We start from the raw sequence: 22,236 nt of genomic DNA on the forward strand, positions 1-22,236 counted from the left end.
TCGGAAAAATAGACTAGTACCCATATTCTTAGGGTTTTTCGGTAAAGTCACGTAGGTAAAAATTAAAATTTTTAATTAATAAAAGTAAAATAAAAAATACAATAAAAATCACGACGTTTCGAAGGCAACACAAGCTTCCGTCTACAGGTGGAACCGTCACAGCACGACTGCTGCATCAAGTAAGAGAAATTCCAAGAAAACAGTCCTTGTATATATACTGGTTGAGGGTAGGAGGAGCCATTGTGAGGTTCGGTGCGGCTGAAACACGCTGCTAGGAATGAGCCTTTGTTGTGTAGACTGGTTGAAATGGGAGGTTCCAAGAGTTGTTAAGGTGCGGCTGATGTAAAGGTGCGGTTGCTGTAAATGGGACTGAGCCTTTGTTATGTAGAGACATTCTTGGAATTTCTCTTACTTGATGCAGCAGTCGTGCTGTGACGGTTCCACCTGAAGACGGGAGCTTGTGTTGCCTCCGAAACATCGTGATTTTTATTTTATTTTTATTTTACTTTTATTAATTTCAATTTTTTATCTACGTGACTTTACCGAAAAAACCTAAGAATATGAATCCTTGCAGTTACGAAAGCTTCAAATCTAGACTAGTACCAGGCAGATATGATGGAACAGCCATAAACAGTTACGGTTTTACCTGGTTAATAACATCCTTCCAATGATTGCTCAATTTCTATCCATCTTCTCGGTTGAACTTAACCAGGTAAAGACTTAACTGTTGTGGTTGTTTCCATCATACCTGCCGGTTACTAGTCTATTTTTACGAGTCTCTTTCCCCCCGTTCCCTAGCTTTCCACTTCTAGCCGCGCCTACTTACCCCCCCAGCCTCACTTCTTCTCCCCCTAGCGCTCACGCAGCCCACCTCCTCCTCCTACCCCCCTCTCTGCACGAGAAAGAATTAAATGCCGAGCAGCCACTATGAGGTATTGTAGTCAAGGAGTGGAGATGCTAAAACAAAATTTAAATGTTTGCAGTTGTTTAATAATACAGAGCTGATACATAGGGCAAGTGAGATGAAGGATAATCGACGGCATTGCGCCAAACTGTGCTACACGGCCACGTGCCGTGGATGAAGACACGCGTCTGTGCGTCAGACGTTGAAGAGCAGCGTCGTCGTTCTCACGTCCTCGAGACCACCTGCCAAGTCACCAGCTGCTGTGTCGTCACCCATCAAGCTGCGGTCTGCGCTGCGTGCGACGACTTCACATTCAACAGCACAGAAGACTCCCTACACGTCTGCCGTGTCACCTTGTCAACGCTAGCATCTGCTTTGGACTGAATGCTGATTGTCTTTGTTGCGATGCTTGCCTAACCATATTGTGCACTGGGTAATGCCTGATAAGCTGAAATTCAGCATGAAGCCATTGATTAATTTTTATTTTGTTTTAATTTGTATAACGATATCGAGTAGTCCTTGGACCGAATGTTAGTTGCCTATTTAATGACTGGTGCCCTGATTTTGAATAAATAAGATACTTGTTTTTATTGAATATGTCTGTACGCGTGGTTGAACAGTATATCAAATCCATCAGTGGGATATATTTAAGAATCTAGACAATAATGGTTGCATCTACCCTCGACAAATCAAATATTAAAATAAATTGTAGATACCCGCCAGAACTACAAACAAAAACAAAGATTCCCCGTATACCCTTGACTGCTGTTGGGGCAAGTGCTTTCAGTGAGCACAAATGAAGGCCGGCACGGCACACGAGGCGGTGGGTAGCCAGAACCACGCCCGAAAGCCTTTGTCTCTGAGTCAGGCCTGAGCCTCCCCTAGGTTGACTCAGCCTCAAACGAGTACCTGGCGCTGTGCTGTATCATCGTTACAGGGGAGAAAAAAGGTGCCCTGGCATGGTGCTGGCCACCCACAACACCACACAAGCCTCGTGTGCCGTACCGGCCTTCATAGGTGCTCGCTAACAACTTGCCCCAAAAGTCTGTTAAGACTACAGGGTGGGGGAGTATTTGTGTTTAATTGGTCACGTGCTTCCAGTCACAAGGTACGTGTAACTCCTGGGCCACGTGCAAAATAAACACCGTGAGGTGCTGGAGTCACGTCGGGTTGTCTTTCTTTCCCCAGCTTCTTGTAGCCCAAGGGTGGGCAACCTTCCAAAGAAGAACCATTTGTTTGTTTTTGTCTTTGACCAAAATATTTCGAGAGTCACATCGCACGCAGACCTACTTGTACACAAACACAGCAGGTATACGGCAGATGACAAAAACTTCTGACTTCATTATATAAAATAGGTTATGGAATAAACTGCATCAATTTGTTTTTTTTCCCATGAGTTGTGTCCCCCCCCCCCATAGTTATTCGACATATAAGAATAGGTTTTACCCTTTTTGGCAATAAAACAGGTGTTAAGATGTTAAAACATCAAACTTAAACCTTTCTGCAAGAAATCATTTCTGCATTAACCACATATACTTGTGGTGAACATGCAAACAAAAAACATGCTCTGCTAGTATATGCATTGTCTTTGAAACGGATCGGTCCACACCAGAGACAGCTTTCTTTAGAGCCTTGTCTCAAACAGTGTGAGACCAGAGGACGCCAAAAGGCGAACAGCATAAAGACAATGCCACTTTCAGGACATTGAGAGCTCGGGGTGAGCAGCTACATCATGGGATGTAGTTATTATACAGTTTAACTGGAGATTTTGTCACCAAGACCGGAGTAACATTGCGTCTATGGAAACGTAGTGTCTCAATTACAACAGGGTTTCGACGAACGCATTGTATCGAAAAAGCGGGAACTGCCTGTACTAACACTTGAGAGTGTAAAGAGCCAAATAAAGTAAATTCAGTTTTAAAAAATTAACGGCGACCCACAAGGAGTCAGCCAAAGAACCACAAGGGGGTCAGCCAAATAGCTGCAAGGGGTCAGCCAAAGAACCGCACTCCCTGCCCTCACTGCGCAGATTGCAAGGCCCCCACCGAACTCTCCGCCCCTTCCCCGGACCGTGGGGACCGTGAGGGACTGGGGGTGCAGGGGGGGTAGCGGAAGGTGAAACGGAAAGAGGCGGTGGGCCTGAGCGGTCGTGCAGCGAAAGCGACACGTAGAGCCCTGTCTCTTGCTCTGTTCCTCCGTGTGTCTCCATAGCTCCTTGTTCATCAAGATATCCTAACTTTGTAGTTCGTCAGACCAAGAATTTGTCGTGGCTTTCTTGTAAGGCATTACATTCTTCTGGTATGGCTGTGTTTTGAATATATAATTACGTTCTTTTCTAAAATACATAAGTGCTGCATATTAAGGCCACAAAAGGCTAAATAATGTAGGCACAAATGTACCTATGTACTTTAATAAATAATTATGGATTGACCTTAAAGACTACAAGCAGAACTTGGGGCCGGCATGCAGCAGGTGTCACAGTCCGAGCAACCACTGCGTAACAGTTGACTCTTCTCACCACCGAAACCGCTCCACTTTACCCCGTGTGTGCAAATGAAAAAGTGACGTAGGAGGAAATGTGCTGTTCACACGACATTTACGGAAAAATAGCCGAGTTTGCTTCTTGGCGACCTTATCTTAAGCTCTCCAGGTGGTCGTCGAATTACAATGATGCGTTGCAAAGCTTAACACAAACTACATCCGAAAAAAAGTGTATGTGTTGATGCCCAAGCTGTGGAGGCCAGGTACTGTTCCTTCACCCGCACTGTCTCTACTACACACTTACCTCCTGCCCCGGACCTTATTGGCCTGCGTCCCAGATCCTGACAACCGCATGCCCCTTCAGAATTTCCTCTATTATGGATTCCTTCCACGGTTAGCTCTGTTGGTTTGTTGCCTACCTTGGGCCCTACCAATACCAGGCCATGTGAGCCCACCACTCGCTTTGGTCCACTGCCTACCACAGCTTAACTTAGTCACATACACCACCGACTTGTTGCTAGCCGCAGTTCATATTTCTTTGTCTCCCTTCTGCCTGTCCTATGCCATGTTGCTCTTGTAAATGTGTAATAACGTTCAGGAGGACTTGGACGCCGTGGTTGGAGGCACACTTATTTATTCCGTACCAGGTACAATACAGACCGGGACATACAACACTGGAAGGGGTGTCGGCCCCTTCACCCGTCTAACTGGGGAGGCACACTCTAGGCTACACCTAGCCTACCTCTCGGTCCTCCACTATCGGGCTAGGGGAGGCTAGCTAGCCCAGCCCTGGCAAGCTGGGCTTACGGTGCCCGGAGTCCCCAGACCAGCTCTGACAAGAGCACCGGCTCTGGCTCTCGGGGCCACGCCACTGGCTCGGTCCTGGTCGGCCCTGACAAGGGCGGCGATCCAGGGGAGTCCAGGCTCTATTTAGCAGATCTTCCTTCTTCACTGGTTAAGCTTCATACATTCTGCCCCGAGCCCTCCGGCTCACCCCCTTATATACCAACTCCCCCGCTGAGGGGTGGGGCCCCGGGGGATCCCAGCTCCGAGTCAGCCCCCCAGGCTGCCCGGTGCGGACGTCGCTGTGAGCACCTCCCCGTGCACAGACATAGCCACGCCCACTGTGTTTGTTTACCGTCTGATACAACTGTATAACAGCCCCTCCGTAACACCCCTACAAATGTGCCTCCAGTTTATGCTCAGTGAAAATGGAGCTCTACAAACCCTCAGCCTCCTTACCCATGATCCCCACTCCTAGCTGTCCTGAACCCCTCTGTCCCATTCTCTCCTGCCACCCATGAATGTCACACCACCCAAATACACCTGCTCCCTCACTGCCATCATGTATTACCATCTCTTGTGCAAAGTTTTGAATTTACACACGAAGTAAAAGTACCTCCCAATCAAACACACTGTATATGTGCAAATTTATAAGAGTGCATGTACAAAGTCAGCACACGTTGAGTTTTCTGATAAGTCCCAACTCGCATGACCATATATTAGTGGTAACAAATGGCTTTCCCTAACACTGCAAGAAGTAAAACCACGCATGATTAACTTCCTGTTCACAGATTTAATCACAACGGTGTTCCCCTATAATATGAGACAATATGCGCCAGAGCCAATACTTTATTTTCCCTTTTCTGGAAGAGAGCAGCCTGCTTCAGCCTCAACTGTGCATCTTGGCAATTGTACTGAAACGTGAAGTTAATATATTTCAAAATAAGCGCAATGGCCGTGTATTTACTTACACTTTTCATTTATTTCCTGCAAGCAAATGGACTTAGAGCGAGTAAGTACGACTATAAACCCTTTGTGAAAACAGCAGTAGTGTCTCTTGTAATTGCCTATTGTATGCAGCAACGCAAACGGTTGGTACCGTTGGTACCGTGTTTGGTTTTTAACGCTAAAACTGTTTATAAATGATTGACTACTGCAATGATGATAACTTGAGCTCATGCATGTAAAATACTTATTGTAATTCTATATCCTAAAAAAATATGTTATTGTAATGAATTGATAACGTGTTATATGCTACTGAAAGTATGAACAAGTGGCTTATATAAATGTTTAATTGGGTTGTTTCCTATATTTAGAGTAAGTAACAATTTTTTTTTAAGAATATGATTTTATATAAAAAATGTCAGGTAACATTTCTGAGCATTCATTTATTTTTTAATTATGCATAATTTGACACAACCTTTCACCAGGATGTTTGGGTTGATGTCTCCTAATGACAAGCCATTAGGATTCCACTGCTGGATGAAAACTCTCCATCCTTTACATTCTTTCGATGCCATAATAAAATATTTCCTTCGCATGAAATAATCTTCATTACTCCATCTCCACGGTGGTCTTACTCGGGTGTATTGCCTCATCTAGCTGCAATCACCAGTCTCATCCATCAGCATCATTCTGAGTGATTTGTCCTGTCTAAGCCTACTTACGTAACACTCTGCATGACCTTTATAACTTGCTAGGTTGTCTGATCTCAACGTTGGTCTTTGTGTCTCTGAGTGTCATTCTTCGTGTTATTTTCAATTTTCGTTTCAATTTGAGTCAAAGGTTTCTGATCCACGTCATGCAGCCAATATGTACCGATTGAAAACTCACGTCTTTAGACCCATTGGGATGATTATTTTCATCTTTATTTTCATCTGCTTTTTCTCGTGTATATCGTGCATAACTTTGCTTGTGGTCTAGCTTCAATAGGTGCATACAAAATACATTCTGTGCTGGGTTTTTTTGTTATCCCTATGACAAATAACTTGTACTGTTAACTTGTATATGGTATTCGATTTTTTTTCATAGTAATCAAAGGGCCAACGTTGTTGCTTTCTTTGTTAAGTTCTATCATTATAGTTAATATCCATTCGGAGTTGTAATGAGATGGTTAATATTTTACTATTTATATAAATGTATGTATTTCTCCAATCCAAGATTAAATCTTTACACATAAATTAAATACATCAATCATGTAATGATGCCTAATTCATTATTATATTAACAATACAATAAAATAGATATTAACTTTACTGCAATGCAAAACGTGTAAATGTGGATTTGTTGTGAGTCGAAAATAAGTTTAACCATGAATTAAGGGATTTTTATTGTGGTTTGAAGGAAATCATTGACAAGTTGTTGTCTAGAACCTGAGACTGTGAACATGTAATTTCAAGCCACTCAAACCTTACATCTTGAAAAATATGTTTAACTTGCAGGATCTTAAATAGTGTATATAGTAATGATGACTCTATAATGTGTTTATATCGTTTATCATTAGCAATTTTGTAATTTACTCTTAACTGGAAATAATTCATAATAGAGGTTTTTAAGGTTTTTGGGAAATAATTATCTAAATGTGTTACCTTTTGGCAGGCAATGTGGACACTGCCATCTCTGTGGAAGTTGGAGACAGGGCCTGGCTGCCGTGTGGCCCCGATGTCGGCAAGAAGCCAGGCGGGGTGGTCTGGTTCAAGACGACACAAGGAGACAGCAGCCCACCGGTGCCTGTGGTCGTGTGCTCTGTGGACAGAGCCCTTTTGCTCTCTTGTGAGAGTGACGAGGGGACATCAGCCAGACACGCGACGTACTTCTGCTCCAGAAACCATGACCTAAACATAAGAAACGCGGAGGTCTCTGACTCGGGCACGTACGGATGTGCTGCTGCAGCCTCCCTTGCTGAATATTCGTGCAAAAATGCAACAACCATGGATGACTGGAATGTGTTGAGTCACACATGGCTTGAACACAATAACCAACTGAGTACGAGTGTAAGATTAACTGTGACGGGTAAGAAACGTAAACATGCACACCATTAGAATAAACAGCTAATGCATAGTTCGCAAAAGAGCAGATTGTCAAAAAGAGATAAATTCTGCTTTATATACATCGTATACAAAGGAAAATACATTTTATTTAATAATTTTATTTACGATGCATTAAACTTGCTCACTCTTGATCATAGATGTTTACTGAAAACAAAACCTGTTGGTGCATTCGTCAACGTTTCTAAGTGATGGTCGTTAATGCTGGTCTCAAAGGGGATAAGGATGCAGAGCAGCGTTTTCTGTTGTTTAAGTCACATTACGTAAAAAAATGTACACGTCTTGGTTGGATCCAGATTAGTTGTGGGTGGCGATTATACCTTGGCTTCATGATGCTCTGCCCAAATCCCAGCCCCTCTCTTCTGTGTTGGGATTGCCTGTTGACGACAGTGAATAGAACTCTCATCACGTTGCGTTGGGGAACAGTGCCAAATAATTGAGAATAATCTATCATGTGGAATTTTATTCAGCCAGAACTTGACAAGTATGTCACAGTCTGCCCAACTCATACATTTAGCCTAGGATTTCTGGATTCTTCTTCCTTTTCATTTCAGTTGCTTAGCACAGCAACCGCCATTAGCCACGAAGTGGCGGTGATGTTACCACGGTGCTTGTGCCAGGCTATGTGCACGTTAAGGCCATGTGAAGGTCACGGGACAGACCCAGATGCCATGGGTTGACTGACTGAGATGACTGGCATCGGCCTGTGCCCCGTACTGTGCCAACTTGCTGTGCTTTAGCCACCCGGCGCTCCGCTCATTGTTGTGAGCATCACTCTTCTGTCCTCCGTTATTGCTGGAGAGCGACTGCCTCCAAATGCCCATTAGCATGCTTCACGAGCCTCCTCCACAGAGGCTGATCTTAGCACCGCTGGTACCAGTCATTGGCAAGTCCACTCAGCTCCACATCCTCTTGTACCACATCACTCCATATCTTCTCTAGCCCGTGCCACGCCCGTTTAGCCCTCTATATCCAGCCGAACAAAAGCCTTGCCTGCCGGAGAAGCTCACCGATGGGACTTTGTCTACATCTTTCAAGGATTTGTGAGCTCCTCACACAATCCAGCTTGGTTAAATCCAGGATGGATTGTAGGAAGGCCAGCCTAGATATTTCTAAACGGCTAGCCGGCTGTCATGTGTAAGATTGAATAGGTTTCAAGAATTGAGCAAGGTTGTAAGAACTTGAGAAAAAAGATTATGGGAGGGAATTCCAAAGTGGAGCATTGCGAGGAAAGGTGTTATGACTTGCATGGTGGTGATTGAACACAGTATGTATAACAAAATGTAGATTTGGTAGATTCTTTATTGTCAGCTTTTGGTCTCACTAGGTCCTCTGTTCTGATGAAATACCACTTTGGTTGATTCAACTCTTATATATGATAACGCTCTATTTATAAATTTGTGTGCAGCTCTCTGCCTCTGCTTTCTGCAACATTTGGCAAAGAAGTATGCTTCTGGATGTAGACGTGTCTCTAAGTGGTTTATTTCTGACCACACAGTCTTAAGATTTGCATTGTGGATTGGATATTTATTTGGTTAATATTCAATAACGTTTTACTTATTTACCTGATTGAGAACACTAATCAGCATATGTCAATATATTGCAGCTTTGGTGGAGAAGACTTACACCATAAAGGTGCACACAGGAGATTTGTTGCATGCTGGAACAGATTCTCGTGTTTTCATTTTTATAAATGGAAGCAAAAATAACTTGGAAGCTGAGCTTTTAAACTCATCATGTAACTGTTTTGAACAAAATCAGGTATGTTTCTAAACCATAATTTCAAACATCGCATATATAATTCATACCCTAGTCGTATATTGTCTGTATTTAGTATTGCAGTTTGACTTTGAAAGAAAATGACACGTGTTAATGTGTTCCAGATTGATTTCTTCACGATAAAAACGAAAGATCTTGGATGCATAACGGAATTTAATTTATCTCATAACCAACGTGGACTGGCTTCCGATTGGTACCTTGACTCAATTGATGTTTACGAGGGACACAATCATTACAAGTATGAATTGAAAGAATGGGTCGATGGCTCAAGAAAAATTAGACTCCGCTTAAAGGTAACAGCACGTACATTAAAGAATGTGATCACATGTTATGGAAGGGCCATTCAAACCTGGTGGAGTGCTCCATCCTGGGCTTAATGAATGGAGAACGCGTGGCGCTCTGCAAGGCTCACATTGAGGGGGAGGAGGGCAGTACAGATAAAACAAAAACACAGATTACTCATAACACTTCAAAGCAGGCTATAAACCGATGGTATGTATTAACTTCATCATGTAGAATGGGAGTGAATATGTCAAACAAGTAGTCACTTTGTAATGTTTCTTAAAGTTATCGAATTACTTAACGTGTTACGGTCACGATGTTCACACCGAGCCACTGATCCTTGACGAGTGAGGAGCAGCTGAATTAGGAGCAGCTCACGACTTAAATTCCTGCATTGTTTTCACTTTTTTTGCAATCACAGTCAATCCGCAACCCAATTAGCTAAGCATCACTGTGACTAAATGGCGCTTGGATGGGCAACTATCAAGCACAAAACAGTAGTAGGTGTTAACGATATTAGAACGCAGTACATTAAAATACATTGTTGATATATGCTGCCCCACATCCGCCAACTTCCATTGACTAAAGTGGTGAAGTAAGGTCAAAAAACCCTCACTGTCTTAATGGCGTGGGGAGGCCCTCGTTAAGCAGTGTATTCACAGACGGGCTGCACACCGACATTGCCAATAAAGTTTGGACTTCAGAGTATGTACGTATGACGAACTTCTTTCGCACCGCACGTAGCCAACCGTGCTAATTGGAGGTGTAATGAACTTGGCAGACAGCGAGTAATGCTTGTGACGTTCACACGGTACAGGAATCTAAGCTAATGCCAGTGTGAACGTTTACAGTTACGAAATTGTCGGCAAATTACTCCATAGATAAACAATGTTAGATTTAATATTTACAGAAAATCAAATCCGAGTAACGGATGCATGTCAAGTTTTCCTAAATCATACAATTGGAATGTTTACTTACTGTACGTTCTAATACGTTAAGATACGTTGTACTTTTTAAAGGTTTAAATATTTCTTAGGACGCTCGTGAAGCACAAAATTGTCAAGTTTCTGCAAGTGAAGGCTCCAGAGAAACAAGTTGTCTTCATGGTAAGGTGGCGCGTATTCTTGACAAATGTACTTTTTGTATTTTTGATGAAAAAACTCTATTTATGCTTGCCACTGTGCAATAATTATCCAAACACCAGCAACAATATAGTACTGTTTATTAGTTCAGATTACCCATTCAATATTGAGTATCTTTCCTAAGCTTAAACTAAATTCGAAGCTTTCGTGATTGCAGGAATTACTGTTGCATTGCATTACACTTTCTAATAAAAAAGGCTTTCTACCGTGCTTGTTTATGGGCCCATTCTCTCCGGCCGCTATGGGCAGGAATTCCACACAACTTCCCCTCTGCCCCCCCCCCCCTCTCTCTATTTAAGGCCTTGACACAGAGACGTGGTCTTTCTGTGTGCCTATGTGTTTGTCTCTCTCTGTTTGTCTCTGTGTGAGTCTCTCTCTGCTTGTGTGTCTGTCTGTGTGTCTCCGTGTCTATGTTTTGTCTCTCTCTCTCAAATGTAGCAATCTTTGGAAGAACGTAATCAACCAGGTAGGGTGTTGACTGTTTTGTTGGCCGACTCTCTGTGTTGTATTGTATAAATATTTCCAAGTTTACTAGGTTTGTTTTCTATTTCATTTATACCTGATGATGGTTGCTTGTGTTGCAATCTAAAGGTCGTATTCTATTATTATTTAATTTTTTTCTACGTGACTTTACCGAAAGAACCAAAGAGTATCTCCTAAGCTTGTTTGCTACCGCGGTATAATGGTGAGCACAATGGGCAACACCACGGTTGCATCAACTCTTACCATAAGACATCCAATATGTAATTTGATTGACTGTGTATTAATATCATTTAAACATATAACACGTGCAGTACTCACTCACCCTCAAATAGTGATAATGACTCGGGTGCAAGGAACCACAGACAAGCGGGAAGGCAGCCACGCGGCGAGCCGGCACCTACAATTGCCCAAGCTCCGTGGTCCTCTATGTATGAAGGTGGTACGGACCAATTAATGAGTGCTTACACGAGGGAGGAAATTGGAGCACCCAGAGAAAACCCACGCGTCCAAGATGGTAACACTCTATCCCACGCAGATGGAACAGGTGGAGGCCACATTTTTGCTGAATAAATTTTTCTCATGGGAAGTTTCACAACAGTTGTGCAATCCACCAACACTCGCCTCCACAATCACCTGATTTGATATGCTTGATTTGGCAGTGTAAATAAGGGGGGCAAGTTTGTGAAAAGTGCATAGCAGTGGCATGTCGAAACATGCGTTCGGAGTAATTTGCTGCAAAAAAATTCCATGTGATAAGCCACTTCGTTGAGCTATCATTTGTAGCCAGGTCGCTTCTGAAAAAATAGCTATTATATGGCTCAGTGGGCCTTACCTGGTAAAATAAACATCTTTTCAATATCAGGAAGATACGCCCTTCATCACTATCACCGCTGCCAAACTTATCGTGCACTCCCCTTAGTCTTCGCTCATCTGGATTATTGCAACTCGCTCCTAGACGGTCTCCCTGCCTACGTCCTTGCCCCTCTACAACAAATTAAAAACTCAGCTGCACGCACCACTGTCTTTAACCTTCCATTCACCTCTCTTTATTGGCTTCCTATGTATCACCGCTGTCTATTTAAATTAATCGCCTTAGTTTTCAAAGCTTTGCATGGACTGCCCCCCCTTACCTCTCTCTCTTCTCTAATTTCCTCATAAGTCCCATCAGGCTCGCTCCGGTCACAAGATGCCCATCTTCTTGCTGTCCCTCCACTGCCCTGCCCCTATTATCGCTCTTTCTCTCTGCTTGCCCCCTTCCACTGGAACAAACTCCCTCTCCACATCCGACTCTCCCTCTCGCTTTCCTCTTTTCACTCTGCCCTCTCGTCCTATCTCTTTTCTCGACTGCTTTTCCCTTTCCTCTTCCGCCACCCCTACCTGCACCACCTAACCCCTCCCCCCAGCCCCAGCCTCCAACTTGCTCCCTCTACCCTCGTCACAACCCCATTTCCCATGTTCCCCGAGCACTACCTCAACCCCTAGTCACTGCCCCTGCCTCATTGTTCCCTGAACCTTACCTCACCCATGCCCTTCCGGGCAGCCCAACTGCCCGGCCACCAGACCACTGCCCTTGCTACCTCAATCTACTCTCATCTACGCTCAGCCTAGCAATCCATTAACCCTGTCATTCCGTGCAATCACTTCATACCAGAGGCGGGCCGTCAGGGCCAGCAAGGCCTTCTCTGCTGGCCTAGAGATTGTCAGAATCAGAAAATTATATTTTTATAATTTTATATATTTTCATTAATGCTATATGTATTGTACAAAGTTCGTTCCCATCAGTCTATTAACGTCATTTCATTGCTACTCTCTCCCTCAGTTGCGCTGCTTCCAGTGCAGCTCATAAATTAGAGCTTTTATCCAATAAGATTTTCCACCTGTGCTGTCTTCGCCTCTCCGGATGAAAAATCTGCTAGGAGGCCTTCAGAATGTCGAGTAAATCCCCTCTGCTATTAAAGCAAATGGGGACGATGTCATATTCTTTAACCAATCAGATTTCGAGTTTGCCATGTTGGGCGTATTCTTTGACATTTTCTGTGGGGAAACCTGTTGAATCCTGATTGTGTTATATGTGTTTTATGGCATGTTTGCTTGCTTGGTGGCCGTATGAGTAAATGTGACTGGTTGTTGTGAGTTTGTTCTTGTTTTTTTGGTATTGACATTGATTTGGGCTAAGCAATGTCTATTTGTTATGCAGCATCCTGTCATACTGCGTAATAGTGGTACATCCCTGATGGTTTCAGTCACCATGTATTCATGTCTCTGCAATTAGTGTACTGTAACTCTCATAAGTGTTGAGCCTCGTGTTAAATCACTTTATTCCACTCAATAAAGGTTACTGTCACTGTAAATATGGGGTGGTTACGTCGAATGACAATACCCTATACCCCAAGTGTTATGGTGAGGCTATTCGAAGGCGGTTTAATTGCGGGAGGAAAGCACTGAAGGCCTCGGTGTAAAATACACGGCCCGCCACTGCTTCATACCATTCCATCCACATTTACGTTACCCCCGTCTATCAGACTCATCCACTATCACACTCCACCCATTCCTCCATCAACCCCCTGCACCATCGCCTCCTTCCCCTGCTGCCACGTCTCATTCCTTTTCCAAACCCGATTACTAACGGCCTTACTATCCCACCCCATCATTCCCTTATTTTACCATTTTGTACCGTAGTCGGCAAGCATTGCCAAGTGCCTTGGCTTTGCTATCATTCGTTGCTATTACATTTGTTCGGCTATATTGAGTAGTCGAGATTCCTTCAACACAAAGTTGACACAATCATTGTGACCTAATTAAAAATTATATGATGAATAATACTGTCCACGTTTATGACTATTTGTATTGACTCTTGGTACTTTTGTATGTTCTTTTTATGATTAATTTTTAGAAAACGTGCTAATAATGCACAATAAAGAAAACACGATTCACATTTCTAACTATAGGTATGTTCTGTATTCAGTGTTAATATATTTTGAAATATTGCAGGTGATATAAATATTCAGTTTGAAAATCACACATTTCTCAATTTTTTTACTTAGGAACATTGTACATGAAGGCTCTGTGTGACAACCTCACGACTACAAGTGGAGCAGTCAAAGCGTATACAGAGAACAGCACCCTGGAACCAACAACAGCGCTCTTCACGACCAGCTATAATTCTATGCACCAGGATGGGAGCAAGCAGGCTCAAATAGCTGACACCCTGCAGTGGCTGGTGCCTGTTGGGACACTGCTCTCCTTGGCTCTTCTGGCGGCTACACTGGTTGCCTTTTGTCTGTACCAAAAAAGAACCGCCATGAAACGTAAGGGATCCCACTGAATACTGAATACAAAATTGTAAAATGAACGTCTTGGGTAGGCTGTGAACAAAAAGGGTTAACTCTCTGCTTTCCACTATATGAAATTGTTTTAACTTTTTCATATAAATTGAGTAATGTTAAACAAGCAGTGGTTTCCATAAACAGATATCTGGAATGTGTTTTCCAATCCAAATCCCACAGGAAAAATGTTTTATTTCATTTTGGGGGAAACTGCATTACAGAGTTGTAAACTTTAAATTTTTCCATAGAACAAGCCGCACACATCATCCATACAACATACACACCGTGACACTTGTCAGGTGCAAAATAGTCACGAGATAATGTTCTTTATTATCAAAGCCTTGCTTGAACACCCAGGCCTCATGCTTTACCCATAATCTCACTATACCTGTGTGCTGTGCGAACTTGCAGCAGTAAATGTGTTATAAAAAAGAAACGAGACAGAATACACAGGCTGCAAAAATAATCACACGTAAGCACTAACGACAAATTCTTAAAGTAATGGGAAACACAACCAAGGTGGCCTGCTGCTGTCTTGTTGTAGAGGATTATATTACATGGTCAGTTAATAGAAAAAGCAATGTTTCATGTAATCATGCATATTGCTACAGGATGCTAAGCGGCTACATACTTAGAGATCACCAAGACGTCAATACTGCATTGGGACATTTTTCCAAAGATTGCCTAGGCTGAGATTTGGGATATGCCAAGTGTGTCTGAAGCACAGACATCTTTGCTTTCTTTATAAATAGTACATAGAGTACAGTATACGAAGTATTTTATATACATGTACAAATGATCACTACATATTAATTGTGGTTGAAGCCTTATCACTCAACTCAACATAGTATTTCACGTCGTCAATATTCATGGTATTTTTATTCATTGACAGCTGCTAAAATATTTTAATGTTAAGTGTGCAAAAGCATGAACAAAATTATCATATGACGCACTACAGAAATATATAGAAATACTGCAAAGAGCAAGGGACATCACTGGGCCGACTGATTTTATTGTGAAATCACAAAAATCTAATTACTGCACAAAATATTCGTGTTTTTGCAGGTATTGTACAGGACAAATATCACAGGTAAATATAGACGAACCATGCATCTTAAAATGTATTTTGTAGGGCAGCTAGTCGAATAGTATCGGACCAAATTAGCATAGGTCAATGACTAAATGTATCTTTGTTATTTAGCCAAAACATAACATTTGTTTGAGGTAGTGTTACCGATTAAGGGGGTGAGATTGTATTTTTGTACAGTAAAGTACAATGTGCTCCTACACCGCTGGCAACGTTGTCTCTGACATTTGTTTTGTTCAACAAATGCCACTCGGGGTTAAAAGTAAGATCTCCGTCGCCATGGCATTTTGGTGACTGGAAAACAAACATTACATTATGGTGTCATTTGGTCACGGCTCACCGGGAAACACTGTCACCTGGCGCAATGCATTGTCTACGCCTGACCTCGTCCTGGGGACTACATTTTCCGTTTGTTTCCGCAGTTGTGCTGCGTAGTGCATACTCGGTGTAGTTCTGTAGATCGCCATAGTGTCCGACGTTTTACTCTGCATGCTGGAAGCGTCGTTTTTATGGATTGAATGCCAAATATGTGTGTACCACAGTGGACCGCACTGCTTAATGAGGTTAAACCAATCATGGACCGTGCTGTTTATTGTTTTAGTTCTGAAACAGATGAGAAGATTCTTCAAATACGGATAAACAATTCGTACGTTTCATCACAAGAACTATGTGGTATGGTTTTGTTTAAATACAAATGTGCGTGTGCATAGCGCAGATTAGCACTGTGCCCCCCTCATTCATTGCAATACTGTGTTGTATGTTGGTACAGTACTGTATTATTCGCGTGTGATGGGGTAAAGTGTGGGTATGTCCATCTCCAGCATGCCTGGCCCGTGTGAAAGAGTAGGCCAAATACACTCGAATGTGGCTGTCTCGGGCCTCCTCCAGTGGGGGCCCTTCCATAATGTACGTACCATATGTTAAACTTCTTTCGCACCGTGCCTCTTGATAATGCACACAGGCGTCCTCAAGACAGAGCCTGGCACGCTGCCACAGGGTGAGACTGCAATTCAGCTCAGGGTAAGAGTTGACCTTCAAAAGTGCCACAGCAGTGACATTTCCATACACTTTCACTCCCTCGTGTAAGCCTGCCCTTTTTATTATTAATTAACGTCCACTATATTTCACCGTGCATCCAGTGTAGAACGGGGGGAAATGCCGAGACGATATGAACTCTTGCATCTTGACTCGGAAAATTGGGCGTGAGCGTTAAGGGTGTTACGCCAATTCTCAGGGCCGGCCACCCATTCACAGAGGCGAACTCGGCGGTCGCCTCGGGCGCCAAGTTAAGTGGAGCGCCAAAAAATACATCTAATTTTTTATTATTATAAAATAACGGAGATGTCATTATTTCAATTGTTGTGCGTGTACAGAGGGAATATTCATTATAATTAATTTCTCAAAATGTCTGAGAATGTCTTGGTTGGACAGACGGACGGACAACCCACGTAATCATGCCTTTGTTTAAACAAATACACTTTTAAAAAACGCAACGGGAAATAGGGGCAAGATGTTTCACAGTTTATCAAAAACCTCCGCCGAGATCTGCCCTTCGGGGTTTGGGGTACCGATGGCATGGTCCACCCTTGGGCACCAGTTGCGAGCAGCGAGTCTAGCGCCGCCCCTGCCCATTCGACTTCATTGTGTTTGGGATTTAATTTCGACGAGCTGTAGGTAACGCGTGTTGATATCTTAAAATACGCAAATAAAAAAAAAACATGACATATTTGTTATGGAAATACAGTGTTTGTTACACAAAAGTGTCATTGTTACGCACTAAAGCGGTGTGTGTATAGGGGGAGTTTTCAATGACAGAATACCTGTTGTGAATGGAGGGTGGCATAACACATGAAGTGCCATGCCTTCCAATAAGCAAAAGATTGATCAAATAGGGCTAGTGACATGAATTAAATGAAGGGATTAATAAATTTTCGTTTTGATAAATTGTTCGTACGTATGTATGTTGAACTTCTTTCGCACCGTACGTAGCCAACCACGCTAATCGGAAGTGAAGGGGGATGCACAACAAACTAAACACAATAGTAACTTTAAATGACGGACATTACTCTATGAAGGTATTAGCTTAGGTTTGCTAACTGCAATAATAGAATTATGCAAACAATCATAACAAAACAATGTGTAATTTGCATCTTGTGACCTAAAGTTAGTGCTTTGTATGGCTCTGAAAGCATTTACATTTAAAAAGAAAACCTTTCTATTTTATCAACGTAATAATCCGAATTTGGTATGTGCATAATGTATTTTAGATGGGAAGTCAAGATATTTCACGGATGAGATCACCAGGTAAGAGACCTCACAAGTCATGGAACGAGCACTGCAGATAGCCAGGGTCTTATTATTATAATAATCGGGTTTTCCCCTTTCTGGCAATAAAACAGGTGTTAAGATGTGAAAACACCAAACTGAAACCTTTGCAAGGAATCATGTCTGCATTAACGACATATACTTGTGGTAAACATGCAAACAAAAAACACATGCTCTGACAGTATGTGCATTGTCTTTGAAACTGATTGGTCCACACCAGAGACAGCTTTCTTTAGAGCCGAGTCTCACACAGTGTTAGACCAGAGGACGCCAAAAGGCGAAAAGCACAAAGACAGAGCACTATCAGGACATTGAGAGCTCGACGTGAGCAGCTACATCATGAGACCTCCTTTGTCAGCATTACATTATGATAATAGGTTTTCCCCCTTTCTGGCGATAAAACAGATGTTAAGATATTCTTGGTTCGTTCGGTAAAGTCACGTAGAATGGAAATAATAAAATAATAAAAATTAAACAATACAATTATCACGACGTTTCGATTGCAACACAAGCAATCATCATCAGGTGTGAAAACCACAGACACTTTTTTCAAATTTTCTTGCGTGGTTTTCACACCTGATGATGATTGCTTGCGTTGCAATCGAAACGTCGTGAGATTTTTATTGTTCTATTTTTATTATTTTATTATTTCCCTTCTACGTGACTTTACCGAAAGAACCAAGTATATGCATCCCTGCAATCACGAAAGCTTTAAATCGAGATGTTAATATGTTAAAACACCAAACTGGAAGGAGTCATGTCCGAGCCTGACACCTGCTGTACATTTGAAGTTTGCATGTTTCTCTCCATGGTCGCGTGGAGTTTTCTCTGGGTTCTCTCGTTTTTCCCCTCAACATGTAGAAACACGCGTTTAGAGTATTTGGCTGCTATATATTTCCACTTTAGCCATCTTCTTTGAGCTATCAATTGTAGCCAGGTCTTATTGACGATTGTGTTCAGATTTGTTTTTATTAATTGTGCTTTTTGCACCACTGCCAATGCAGCTTTACCAAATAATTTGTTCAATTAACAGTAGTACAATTAAATATAAACAAGGAAGACATCTACCACAACAGTAAACTTAATTGAGATCTTCCAGTATTAGCAAAATCCGTCTGTCTTGGAATGTTATCTGCTACAAGTACAGCTTGTATTTTATCTTCCCGTGGAAATCTCCTTAATGTTATCACCAGAGACCAGAACATTTCCCTGACACCACGGTGCTTAAGGCAGCCTAATTATTTTATCGGATAAAAATGTAAGCAGAATTATTCGAAGAGGAATATCGCCTTTAAAAACTGCTGACGTGCGTTCCCAGAACTGCGTGGCAGAAATGTCGACTACCGACCTTTGGTATTTTGGCGACAGAAAATGCTGAAAAAGCACCCGCACCGTTTCCTGTTAATCATCTTAAAGATTGCAATATGATGGCAACAAGTAAATAAATAATCGGACATATTGTGATATTACAATGTTAATGTGGTGTTTCACACCATACATGGAAGTAAAACACAATTGGTTTAACAAATAACTGGTTAACAACACTGTTGCTATGTTATACTATACCGTATGGCATTTTACATATTAAGTGACTCATTTCCAATTTAAGGGCATACTTGCAAAACGAATGCATGGAATTGTACACAGGGATTGTGGCAGATGCACACGGAATCATGCATTACTCATACAAAGCGTTACACAACACATTTCTGCCCCCTGTTGTCAGCTGGCTGCATGGCTCTGGTTCCACTTGGGTAGTAAACTTCTGTCTGAACGTCTTCTGAACAACATTAACACAACATTTACTTTTACAGAAAATGAGCAAAATTACCAGACGCCAACCCCGCCACCTGAATGCGTGTACAGCGTATTGCAATATCCTGCTGCTGCCAATAATGAAGATCCCAAGACCAAAGAATGATTTTATATATTTCAAATGTTGAATCTTGTTACGCCTAGCATTCATTTATATTGCTTCAAAGTAATATTGGTTCCTACACTGTCTTTTTCTTAAATTGTACAGCATATATTCAGCCTTCCAAAAGAATAACGTTTGATTATATATTTTTCTATCTATAAGTGTGGGATAATTCATATGGTATTCATTATATATACAATAATTTAATACGTCGTGTTTTCTCAATGGTTGTTATAAATATTAAAACCGATATAAGCAATTTTAAAGTGAAACATTGGTGCAGTGGGATAATATGCTCTGTGGATATTTAGATTTTGTAGTTCAAATCTCACCCTTTGTTGTGTTCATGTTGACTGTATGCAACATGCAAGCAACTCACCTTACTGTCGTACAGACGATGCATTTCCAAGTAGATTTACATAGAGGCCGTATGGAACATGTAAGGTGTATTTTTGACAAGAAAATACTGCAATGTTTATTGTACTTTTCTTTTTTTTACAAAAATGTATATCATGTTTGATACTGTGCAATTATTATATTATCCAAATACGAGCAACAGTATGTGTCCACTAGTCCAGGTTTTGCCAGCGAATTAAATATTGAATGCCTTATTGCTGAGATCGGATACTGTCGTGAAGTAACGGTTAGCACATTGGGAAATCGAGAAGTTGAAACAATGGGGAATGTTATTAAATGTCTTGGTCAACGTGGAAGAGTAGACCAAATGCCCTCTAGAGCAGGGGTGGGGAACGTCCGGCCCGCGGGCCGTATAAGACCCGTGAAACAATTTGGTCTCGCCCTGCCAAGGACTTGAAATTCAATAAATCTCGGAGCAAACCTGGAAAAGCAGTTGCGAGTAGCAACATCATCAATACCAGCTAACATCACACGCCTCACCAAAGAGAAGCAGTTCCAGCCATCACATTAGGGGTGAGTTAATTAAACGTTTGACCAAATATAACAGGCTAGTTTTTACGTTAATAATTTTGTATGGCCCGCAAATTATGTTATAAATATCCAAATGGCCCTTGGCAGAAAAATGGTTCCCCACCCCTGATCTAGAGCAACGGTCCCCAACCTTTTTGGCACCAGGGACCGGTTTCGTGGAAGACTAATTTTTTCACGGACCGGGGGGGGGGGTCATCATTGGGTCTTTCCCCCTTTTCAAAGAAGCTCTCCAGCGACGTTTGTTTTCTACTCATTGTGGCTACTAGGGGTTAGAGCTTGTGGGCTTACCAACACTGTGACTGAGAAGAGTGCGCAGTGCGGGAAAGAGGCGTGGACGGAAGTGGTCAATAATAAAACAATGGGGGCGGGCCACGCGCGGACTCACCGCTCTCACCTGCTGCTGTGCGGCCCGGTTCCTAACAGGCCACGGACCGCTACCGGGCCACGGACCGCTACCGGTCCGTGGCCCGGGGGTTGGGGACCGCTGCTCTAGAGGACCCATTAGTAGAGGCCCTTCCGCCAGCGGTGGCGTGAGCAGCCGAGCCGATTTCAGGGCTACTCCTTTATCCTTTAAATTCGAAGCGAAGGGAATTGATACATTACAAACATTCCCAGTTCCTGACTTTCGGAGCAGGAGACACGATGATGGCTTATTTACAATGGTATTCTAAAAAAAAACTACAATTACAATATATACAATAGTGATGAGTTTCGACTAACACAAACATCTAATTTTAATAATTGTTTCGCATCGTTTCTTTCGATTTTCGAATCATTTTCATAATGTAATGATTGCATGTCTTTGCACTAAAAAAAGTGACGTCACCCAATCTCACGTGACACCATTGTGGCAGGAAAGGCGAGGAAGTAATGTAATGTGCCATGTCGTGTCGTACTTTAGGATCGATTTAATACAAAGTTCAGATGACCCGAAGTTTTCGTTTCGTTAACGCATCTTAATTGTAGTCGATATACACAAGGAACAGTACACAAAATACCTGCACGTGGCTATGCCTCCGCTTGCGTCATTGTAACGTCTGAATCAATTTGATATAAAACTCCAGTAACTTTCACAATAAAATAATTCTTAAACTCACGAATATTTACACTCCGCAGGTGGGACTTGCTTAGATAACTACACATCAGCCTCTTGATATCAACCTCCCATTTGAAACGTTCCTGAATTTTACTTAACATAGTTTAAGGGTTTAAATAAATTACGCATCAATGGTGTACAAAAGTTCGTTGACGCACTTAGTGTTTTGTCCTACTTTGAATTCTGTGGTATAAAAACTTATCCGTATTCTCAAGGTCATTCATGATCTCAATAACGCATACAATTCGTTAAATAAGTTAATACACATAACACCGGGAGCTTATAGAGATTCTGCGTTGTAGTTTTTTTTCACTGGCATATCAGAATCAGAATCTTCATTTTATTTCCTCAAGAAATCCGATGAGCTTTGAAGTAATTTTTCACAGATGTGCAGTAAGGCACTGGATCTGCAAGTGCTTGTGTTAGGGACAAGCTACTTGGTGACGCTGCTGCGTAACTGGCAGTGGTGCACGAGCACAAAGTAAAGCAATTAAACAATTGGCGATGCTTCGCCGATTATTAATCCATATTGGCATCTCTATGTGCTATAATGAAGTGCCATTATTTGAAACGTCGCCAATTTTATTTATTTATTTTAAGGCAGTGTTATTGACGAATGTGTTGAGTTTTTGTGT

General features: G+C 42.1%; 1 protein-coding gene across 1 annotated transcript; it reads left to right on the forward strand.

Annotated features, from left to right (window-relative positions):
• Window positions 1-7,098: 7,098 nt before the first annotated feature.
• LOC133341918 (uncharacterized) lies at window positions 7,099-15,753 on the forward strand. Its single transcript, XM_061550749.1, has 6 exons — window positions 7,099-7,180; window positions 8,822-8,976; window positions 9,099-9,287; window positions 10,313-10,382; window positions 13,946-14,209; window positions 15,293-15,753. The coding sequence occupies exons 1-6, from the start codon at window positions 7,099-7,101 to the stop codon at window positions 15,319-15,321; spliced, it is 789 nt and encodes a 262-aa protein (XP_061406733.1). The 3' UTR covers window positions 15,322-15,753.
• Window positions 15,754-22,236: the final 6,483 nt, after the last annotated feature.

Source organism: Lethenteron reissneri, chromosome 12 (assembly GCF_015708825.2).
Source record: "Lethenteron reissneri isolate LAM-NWPU_2019-01 chromosome 12, ASM1570882v1, whole genome shotgun sequence".
Lineage (NCBI taxonomy): Eukaryota > Metazoa > Chordata > Hyperoartia > Petromyzontiformes > Petromyzontidae > Lethenteron > Lethenteron reissneri.